Source organism: Tupaia chinensis, unplaced genomic scaffold (assembly GCF_000334495.1).
Source record: "Tupaia chinensis unplaced genomic scaffold, TupChi_1.0 Scaffold000515_1, whole genome shotgun sequence".
Lineage (NCBI taxonomy): Eukaryota > Metazoa > Chordata > Mammalia > Scandentia > Tupaiidae > Tupaia > Tupaia belangeri.
Window position 1 is genome coordinate 7012994 of NW_006160028.1, and position 10950 is coordinate 7023943.

At 39.4% G+C, this 10950-nt stretch overlaps 1 protein-coding gene across 5 annotated transcripts in view; it reads left to right on the plus strand.

Annotated features, from left to right (window-relative positions):
* DLG1 (discs large MAGUK scaffold protein 1) overlaps positions 1-10950 on the plus strand; it is a 331865-nt gene that overhangs the window by 314400 nt on the left and 6515 nt on the right. For all 5 annotated transcript variants that reach the window (XM_006156759.3, XM_006156761.3, XM_006156762.3 and 2 more), the window contains one exon: positions 6641-6750. In XM_006156759.3, the coding sequence (XP_006156821.1) occupies positions 6641-6750 (110 nt within the window). The remainder of the gene's footprint in view (positions 1-6640; positions 6751-10950) is intronic.

A 10950-nucleotide genomic window follows, 5' to 3' on the forward strand; every position in this document is an offset into this window, starting at 1 on the left:
AATTTAAGGGAACCAACAGGTGGCATAGTGGTTAAGGTACTGGACACTCCCATATGGCCAGCCATGGTTCAAGTCCTGACTCTGGTGGCTTGCGTTCTCGCTTCCCCTCTCCCTCTCTGGTCAAATTAGAATAAATGAGTAAATAAAGTTAAATATTCTTAAAAATTTTTAATTTAAATATTTTTAAAAGGCATAAGGAAGCTTTAATTATCACTCTTTCTGGTGCTTTGAGGAAATTTTTTATATCCTTTCTGATCCCAGCTGCTGTAGCATAGTATTCCTAAAAGCCTAGAAATGACATGCCAATTATAGGTTCAGATCCCCAGGATGCTCACATAAACGTGCAAGGTCCTGAGGTGCTAGAGGGCTAGAGAGAGGGGATCCTGGCGTGATAAGACCCTGTTAATGGTGCTCTCTCTGTCACTTGCACATGTGTACATGTGCTCAGTATCATATAAAAAACATTTCACTACTGCTGTATACTTTTATAACAGTTGTTTATAAAAGAAATTAGTAAGATGGTAAATAGAAAAACAGATTTAAAAAAAAAAAAACAGCAGACAAACCACTAACCAACCTGATCTTTTTTTTAAAGGAAAAAAAATCACAAATAATTGAAACAGGAAATAACAAGAAGGAAGTAATCATTGAAACATTATAGCATTATAAAATCATAAAACACTACTTTGCACATTTTTTAAGGTTTCTGCCATGGGATATGTGTACTCGCCAGAGAGAGACAGAAAGGGAGAGTGAGAAATCCCCTTTCAAGAAGGATGGCCATGCCACAGTCCTTTCTCCTTCATTCTTTTTTCCGAATTTTGGGCACGCGCACTCACGCACTCATACACACACACACAGTGTGATTTTTAAGGCACTGGCTCTGGGCCTCTTGGACTCCAATCATTGTCAGCCGTGTGGGAGTCCAGCACCTTAACCACCAAGCTACCTGCTGGCCCCTACTTGCACATCTTTATATAAATAAATGTGAAAACTTGGATGAGGCGGATAATATCTTCAGAAAATACAGTTCACCAAACTTGACCTGTTGAGTAATCACCTTTAGGAGAAATATATCGGGGCTGGCAGGTGGTATGGTAGTTAAGGCACTGGACTCCCACATGGTTGACTGCCATTTGAGCCCTGGACCTGGCAGCTTGCTTTCTCACTTTCCCTTTTTTCTCTCTATGTCTCTCTCTAGTCAAATTTAAAAATAATAAGAAATAAAATGAAAAAGAAAAAGAACGAATATATCAAGTTATCAAGGAACTACCCCATGAAAGAAACACCAGGCCTAGATGCCTTCACAGGGGTATTCTACAAAATCTTTAAGAGTTATATAGTTCTGAAGTTCCGAAACCAGTTCAAGAATATTGAACATAAAGGAAAACATTCTCATTTGTTTCATGAAACAAATATAATATTGTTCTCTCTACCTGAGGAAGACAGAAAGAAAATGAGGGACCAATATCACAAATATCAGTGTAGAAATACTAAATATTTTAGTAAACATAACCCAGTACCATATTGAAAAATCATATTCATGACCAAATGGGATTAAAGGGTTTCAAGGTCAGTTTACTATCAGGGAATCTATTAATGTAATCTACCACATTAAAAAAGCTAATGAGAAAAATCATATATCCACAGGTGCTGAAAAGCCTTTGGCAGAATTCAGTATCTTTCCTTTAGAAAAAACTCAGAAAAAATAATTTTTTAAGAGCATTTGGGGTACCAGCAGTTGGCGTAATGGCTATGTCGCTCGACTCCCATCTAGTCGACCGAGGTTCAAGTGCTGGACCCGGTGGCTTAAGCTCATGCCAGGTGCATGTGCCTGCTTGCCCAAAATCCCAAGAGGAGAATGGAGAAGGGATTACGGCGTGGCCATCTCTGTCTCTCTCTGTCTTTCTGGCGAGCGCACGCATGCTGTAGCAAAAACCTCTCCCCAAAAGAAGAGGATCTGGGAGATGAATATTATTGTTAACAATATTAATATAATAGTATTTTAATAATGTTGATATTATTTTTAGTATCTTACTAATACAAATACTATTTTTTTAGAGAGAGATTTTTGCTATGAGATGCATGCTCTCAGTGGAGAGACAAACAAGAGAGACAGAAAGCAAGAAATTTCCCTTCAGGGATAGTGGCCACACTGGAATCCCTTCACCTGCATTCTCCTCTCAGGATTCTGGGCACATATGTGTGCACCCACACTCAGCATGAGTTTTAAGCCACCAGATCCAGGACTCGAGCCACAGTCGACTACGTGGGAATCCAGTGATATAACCATCATGCCATCTGCTGATTCAACAGATATTATTTTTAAAGGGATTGCACAGAGAGAGATTGAGATGGGCAGCTAGATGACTACATAGATATCCTTAATTTTAAGTCCTTAATGGGAGAGACACTTGAAGCAATTACATTATGATAAGGAATAAGATAATGAGGCCCAGTATCTCCACTACCATTCAGTACACTGTAGTTGAGTCTGTGCCATCAGGGAAATAAAGTAGAGGCATAGCATTAAAAAACAGGGCCAGTAGGTGGCATAATGGTTAAGGCACTAGACTCCCTCCTAGTCAACCATGAATGCTGGACCCAGTGGCTTGAAACTCACACCAGGCACATGTGCATACGTGCCAAAAATCCTGAGAGGTGACTAAAGAAGGGATTGCAGCATGGCCATCCCTCCCATGGGGTGATTTCTCACTTTCTCTCTGTCTCACTAGCAAGCACACACACCCTATAACAAAAATAAAATTAAAAAAATAAGTAAAATTATCTCTATTTTCAGGTAATATAGTACTAGAAAATAGTACATAATCAATTATAAAATGTATTTTGTAAAATCATAAAGCCATTATAAAATTAAAGACTTACAAAGTCAAAGGCTGGGTATGGAAGCAGTTATTAAAATTAAAATGCAGGGGGGACCAGCAGTTAGCGTAATAGCTATGTCACTGGACTCCCAAGTAGTTGACTGTGGTTCACATCCCTGACCCGGTGGCTTAAAACTCACACCGGGCGCATGTGCGTGTGTGCCCAGGATCCCAGGAGAAAAATGTAGGAGAAGGGATTGCAGCGTGGCCATCCCCCCGGGGGGTGATTTCTCCTTTCTGTCTCTCTGTCTGTCTCTCTCTCTCTGTCTGGCGAGTGCACACGCCCTATAAGCGAAAACCTCTCAAAAAAATAAAAATTAAAATGCGGGAATTATTAGCCTTACATACATGAACAATAGTCAGTTAGGAGATATGATTAAGAACATCCCACGTATAAGAAAAAAAGATATAAAGTAGTAAGAAATATGCAGACTTGTATGAAGAAACCTATAAAACACTCCTGAAAGACACAGTATTAGACTTGAATAATGGGAAATATAGCCCTTGTTCTTGGCTAAGATAGCTCAATAAAGCTGTCACTTCTAACAAAGTTAATTTGTATTTAAACACAATCACAATAAATGTTATCTGCCAGGCTTTCTTCTGGCACTAGACAAATCAAACTTCATATGAAAAGGAACAACACAAAAAGAAAAGCTACAAAGGATTCTATCTCTACCATAAAGAACTTTTAATTAAAACTGTAATAGTGACACATGACTAGACAAACATAATGAAAAGACATCCCAAGAAAGACCTAAATACACTATATCATAAAGTTATCATCCTATTAAAGAAATATCAGTTTGGCGCTGGACTCCTACATGGCCAACCACAGTTTGAGTCCCATACCTGACAGCTTGCTTTCTTGCTTTCTCTCTTTCCCCACCACTCCATCTCTCTCTGCCTCCCTCTCCTCCTTTCTGATGAGTACCTGTGCCCTGTGGCAAATTTTAAAATAACAGTAATAAATAAAATAATTATTTTTTAAAGAGAAATTAAAACTACACTAAAACTCCCATTTTTCACCATAGTGGGAGGCAAAATATGGGGCTGAAGGGGATATGCACTTGCGTTTTGGAGCAGAATATGGCAGTATCTAGCAAAACTACATAGGCAGCCCAAATGTGGTGGTGCATGCACATGGGGTTGCCCCTGCATGAGGTTGGGGTCACATAGGGGGCCTGGGGTCCATTCACAGACAGCCTGAATGGGCTGGGCACAGTGACAGATGCCTGTAGTCCTAGCTGACTAAGAGGCAAGGACAAAGGATCTGTGACAGGGCCCTGTAAAGGTCCATCCCCATCCCCCCATTTCTCTCTCTCTTTCTCAATGAAAAAGGAGGGAGGAACCTACACAAGCATTTATCCTTTGACCCAGTATTCCACTTCAAGGAATTTATCCCTAAGATACACCCAACAGTATGAAAATACATGTGCAACAATGTATATAGACATGTATTTATTTGCTCTATTCACTAAGAAAGCCTAAAACAGCACCCTAGTAAGCAATAAGAATATCTAGTGCCACATGTTGCCTTCAGAATATCATTTCCCATTAAAAAGATTCAGGATTCTGGAGACATGGCAGATTCTAGGGCTAGGAATCTGGCTGTGCCATAAGAAAATGAATGCCCAAAGAATTATGAAGAGGTGTCAGAAAGACACAGACGTCAACCTGTGGTGCCCCCTTCTGGCAGAGTCTGGGATAATTTGAATATCAAAATAAATAATGATAACTTAAGTACAATGTATAGAGTAAAATGAGAATCCAAGACTCCATAATGATGCAAATAAATACATCCCAAAAAAATGAATACGGGAACAGCAGTTGGTGTAATGGCTATGTTACTGGACTCCCATGTCAACTGCAGTTCGAGCCCTGGTGGATTAAACTCAAACCAGGTGCGTGTACGTGCGTGCCCAAGATTCCAAGAGGAGAATGGAAGAGAAGGGATTGTGGTGTGGTCATCCCCCCTGGGGGGTGACTTCTCACTTTCTGTCTGTCTCTGTCTTTCTGGCAAGCGTACGCACCCTATAACAAAAACCTCTCAAAAAAAAAAAAATTAATAAAAGAAAAAACTTGACCTTACATTAAAACGTCTGCTGATTGGATCGGCAGATGGCATAATGGTTACATTGCTGGACTTCCATGCAGTCGACCACAGTTTGAGTCCCAGATCCAGTAGTTTAAAACTCACACGGCGGGGGGCGGGCGCGGAGGGTGAGGATGGGGACAGCCTGGCAGGTGGCGAGGTGGTTAAGGGCGCTGGATTCCCACGTAGCCTACTGCAGTTTGAGTCCTGGACCTGGCGGATTGCTTTCCCTTTCTCTCTTTCTCTCTCTCTCTCTCTCTCTCTCTCTCTCTCTCTCTCTCTCTGGTCTAAATAAAAAATAATAATAACAAATGGAATTAAATAAATAAATCATTATTTTAAAAAAAAACTCACACTCGGTGCATGTGCATGCATGCCCAAAATCAGGAGTAGAGAATGGAGGAGAAGGGATTGTGGCATGGACATCCTCCCTCGGGGGTTACTTTTCACTTTCTGTCTGTCTCTCCGGCAAACACACATGCCATATAGCAAAAATTTCTATTTTTAATTTTTTAAAAAGTTACCAATCAAGGTGAAAAAAGTAATGATATTTGAAAATCTCTTTAGTAATTGTTTCAGGCAAGAATCATCAATATATGCTAAAATCAATGAGTGAAAATTTGATGTGAAACCAGATATTTGCCTAATCTCAAAGCATCCTCCCTGGAAATATTTACCAATTATAAAGACTAAAATAATGAATGCTTAGCAGAGAAATATGGCAGATAAAAAAAAAACATAAGGGATCAAAATTAATATCACTAATAATGAGTCAAAAGATGTCATATACCTCCTGATCTGATGATCTGAGAAGGGCACGTCATATCTGTGGTGTTCCTACCACAAATATTTAATTTGCTATCTGATCCTGAGGTAATGGATTGAAATATAGTCTATCAAATAAATCTGTTATCTTCAAAATACCAGGATCAAGATCGGCAAAGATGAGAAGGCCAGCCGCTAATAAGGACTATGCATAGAAAGCCAGACTTAAAAAGAAAGCCAGATTCAGGGCCAGCAGGTGGCGTGGTGGTTAAGGCGATGGACTCTCACATGGTCAACCTGGCAGCTTACTTTCTCACTTTCTCTTTTTTTTTTTTTAATTTACATTTTATTTCATTTTCTTTTATACAGTCAATCACATTATTTAGCTTATGAAGTGAGTATTTCAACATGTGAACATTTCTCTCTAGTTGATAAACTGTAAAATAGCTTCAACAGATAATACCACATTTCTTTGTCCCATTTCTCTCTCTCTCTCCTTTTCTTATCCTCTGTTGATCATTATTCTCTTGTCAAATGTTAGTGATGGGAAAATGGTAGTTTTGTTTTGCTTTGTTTTGTTTTTAATGCCATTTCTTGGCAAAAATTAAAGATTGGAACCCTATATTGGTCATCTTGAAAGATGACTATCTATGAAATGTAGCAGTAATGGGAAGTGAATTTTCATTTCTTTTTAAATGTAATATTTGTTTCAGAGTGGCAAGTTATTATTGTCTTTATTTTCTCTCTAAAATTTGCTAACAGAAATGACAGATATGCTTAAAGTGAGTAAAGATCTGCACATGCCATAATCTAGACCTTTCGTCTGTGGTAAGTTTACCTTTGATAAAACTGAAAGATTCGGTTCACTGGTTTTTCTTTATTCCCTCTATTTTAGGGTAAACACTGTATCCTTGATGTGTCTGGAAATGCTATAAAGAGATTACAGATTGCACAGCTTCACCCAGTCTCCATTTTTATTAAACCCAAATCTATGGAAAATATCATGTAAGTGTACATGCCTGAGACAGAGGCTCTTGGTGTAAATCAGATCACTGTTGGTTAATTTATTTACTCCCTGCATCTCAGTTTATCTATAAAAGGGGTGTGTGTGTATGTGTGAATAGAGTAAATAAATACTTGTGTGTGTGTATATATTTATATAAATAGTGTGTGTACTCTCCTCCTCAGGTGTGGTTAAGATTAAATGAGCGCTGTGTGAAGTTACCGTCACCATCATCAGTATCACTAAAGCATAAGGTGACATGTATTAGAACACGCACCCTAAATTGCCATGTGTGACTAGTGGCTCCTGAATTGGCTGCACAGCTCTGAGGGAGCCACTCAGAGACTAAAAGTGTATGTAACTCTTGTAATCTAAATAGAAGAGGAGACGAAAGAACAAGTAGAAACAGGACAGATGAGGCAAAGTATGCGGACAGTGAGATGGTACAAATACTCCGATTAAAGACAAGGATTATAGGCCAGCAGGTGGTGTGGAGGTTAAGGCACTGGACCTGGTGGCCAGATAAGCACACCAGATACATGTGTACCTGTGCCCAAAATCACAAAAGGAAAATGGGTGAGAAGGGAATGTAGCATGACTATCCCTCCTCGGGGCTGATTTCTCACTCTCCCTCTCTGTCTCTAGCAAGTGTATGTGCCTTATGGCAAAAACCTAAAAAAAAAAAAAAAAGAAAAAGAAAAAAGTTAAAAATTATGTTGCTTTTGTAAGATATAATTTAAATATTAGGCTGTGCAAAGGTTGAAAGTAAGAGAACAGAAAAAGACATACCGGGGGCCAGCGGGTCTTAGAGCGATAAGACACAATGGTCTGTGAGGCTGACCCACATGAAAGGCCCCAGGTTCACATCCAGAGGCCTCCCTGAATATGCCAGACACGTAGTTACCATGGTTCAAGGCTGACTGAGTCTGGAGGTGGATCACAGTGTCAAAACCCTGTTGGGGATGCTGTCTTTCTCTCCCTCTCCCTCTCCCTCTGTGTATGTGTGTGTGTCTCCCCACCTCATGCATATACTCATGGAAAAATATAAATTTTGCCTACTAAAAGGTTCTAGAGATAATTTAAGAAAGAAAGAAAGAAAGAAAGAAAGAAAGAAAGAAAGAAAGAAAGAAAGAAAAGAGAAAAAGAGGGTGGAAAGATACATATATAGGAGGCCCAGCCACAGTAGCACCGGCGGTAGAGTGCCACTGTGCCATACTGGAGCTGAGCCATGCGGGAAGGCTATAGGTTCAGATCCTCACATGCCAGTTTCTAGCCTTAGTGGCTAGAAAGCTAGAGGGAAGATCACAGCATGGGTATACCCTGTTAGATTTCCTGTCTCTGTCTTAGCTCTTTCAAAAATAAACTTCTTTTAAAAGATGAAGCATTAACCAAATGTAGGCTGATACTATATTACTTGTCAACGTATACTTTAAGACAAGTATTACTAGCAATAGAGAGTGATATTCATAAATATAAAAGATTGGGAACCAGCAATTAGTGTAATGGCTATGTCGCTGGACTCCCACATAGTCGACCACGGTTCCCGTCCTGGACCCGGTGGCTTAAAACTCACGCCGGGCGCGTGTGCGTGCGTGCCCAAGATCCCGAGAGGAGAATGGAGGAGGAGGGATTGCGGCATGACCATCCCCCCTGGGGGGTGATTTCTCACTTTCTGTCTCTGTGTCTCTGTCTGTCTGGCAAGCACACACGCCCTATAGCAAAAAACCTCTCCCCCCCCCAAAAAAAAAAAATATATATATATATATGTAAATAAAAGATTCACTCCACCAGGAAGATACATTTACACATTTGTTTGTTCTTAGTAGCACAATTTCACTATGAGACACTAATTGTTAGCTATATAGGGAAAACATACCATTCCAAAGTCATCATCGAAGAATGTAGCATCTCTCTCAAGAAGGAATCAATAAGAAAACAAACAGAAAATAGATAAAGATTAAACAGCATAAATTTAAAAAGTTTACATAACCAATGTATATTAAAAATTCCGTTCAGCATCTGCAAAATACACATTGATTTCAAGTGCACATGAAGCAATTACCAAATGATCATATGCTGGACTACAGATTTCAAGTAATTAAAAACAAATATTCTCGGGCCAGTTCTATGGCCTAGTGGTTAAGGCAGCCAGATCCCACATAGCCAACCCCAGGTTCAAGACCTGGACTTGGAGACTAGAGAAACATGGCAGGCACTTGTGCAGGTATGGCCAAAATATCCTGACAGGATGGAGAAAAGTAGAAAAAGGGATTGTGGCTTGACCACTCCCCATGGGAGTGCAATGTTTGATCCCTCTTTCTGTCTCCTTGTATCTGGCTGGCAAGTGCATGCATTTTCTGGCAAATTATTTTTTTAAAACCAGATATTCTCTGATGACAATGAAATTAAACTGAAAATCAATAAGAAAAAGATAGCTAAATCCTCACATATTAATTATACATCTGAGTAACCTGAACAGGAATCACATAATAAATTAATAAATGTTTTAAAGTAAATAGTAATGAAACCGACAAGTAAATAAATTTGGGGGATGTCATAGCCTTATTGAAGAAACATACATATCCTTAAATATTAAGAAAGAAAAATGAAAATAAAATATTAGAAAAGAAATGTTGAAAAAATGTAAGATCTTGAAAAATATTAGCCAGTTAAATTCGAAGAAAATAAAAGAATAGAAGTTAATGAAAAGGAAAACAAACAGAGAGGACCAGTAATGTTTTCTTTGAAAGTACCATAGACCAGTAAGATGGATCAAGAAAAGAAAGTAAGTCATATCAATATCAGGAATGAAGTAGAGATTATCACTATTCATCTAGTAGACAATAAACAGGTTGACAGAAGCAACTCTATAGGAAAGTAGGCAAAGGACTTGGACACACCACAGAAGAGGACCTCCAGGGCCAGCCGACGGCAAAATGGTTAAGGTGCCTGGACCCCACGTGACCAACTGCGTGGTTTGCATCTCAGACCTGGTGGCTTAAAAAACATGCCAGGCACACATGCCTAAAATCCTGAGAGGAGAATGGAGGACAAGGTATTGTGATGTGGCCATCCCTCCTAAGGGGTGATTTCTCACTCCCCCTCCCCCTTTCTGACTCTCTCCAACACAGGTGCATGTGCCCTGTAGCAAAACTTTAAAAAAAAAAAAAAAAAGGATTTCCAAATAGTCCATCATCATATGAGATAGTACTCTACCATAGAAACGTAAGCTAAAATCACAGTGTCGTGTTCTACCACTCCCACACCAGAATAGCTGAAAAGAAAATCCCAAATATTGGCAAGGGTATGGAACCCCCTAAACTCAAGCAATGTTAGGACTGTAAATTGGTACACACACGTCAGGAAACTCCTAAAGCTAGGCAAACATGAGACTTAAGACCCAGAAATCTCATTTCTAGATGCATAGTCAACAGAAATGCTTACATGTGTTAACCAAAGACATGTACTAGATAGCCCACTGAAGTACTATTCAGAATAGCCCAAATGAGAAACTACCCAAATGCCCATCAGCAGAATACATAAATTGTAACGTTCATAGGGAAACATTCTACAGTAATGAGAAGAAGCAGTCTCTAACTACATACAAAAATTATGGAAGAATCTCACAAACATAAAGTAAAAAAAAATCACAGACCTAAAAGTATGTACGAGGTGACTTCAAAAAGTTGATGGAGACAGGACCAGCAGTTGGCATAATGGCTGTGTCACTGGATTCCCATGTAGTTGGCCACGGTTTGAGCCCCAGACCCAGTGGCTTACACTCACGCCGGGCACGTGTATGTGCGTGCCCAAGATCCCGAGAGGAGAATGGTGGGGAAGGGATTGCGGCATGGCCATTCCCCTTGGGGGGTGATTTCTCGCTTTCTGTCTCTCTCTGTCTTTCTGGCGAGCGTACATGCCCTGTAGCATAAACCTCTCCAGAAAAAAAAAAAATGGAAAAATAGAAATAAAATAGTTTAATTTTGTCTAAAAATTTTTTGAAATCTGTACATAGTGTTTAGTAATACACATTTTCTATGAACTTTTAAGACCCTTCATATACTTTATAATTCCAAAAGTAATCATTGCTTATAGAAGTCAGAGGTTACTCTTTAAGGATGAGTTGGTGACTGGAGTGAGCACACCCAGATTCTGAATGTTCTATATCTTTTTTTTTTTTTTTTTTGGAGAGGGGTTTGCCC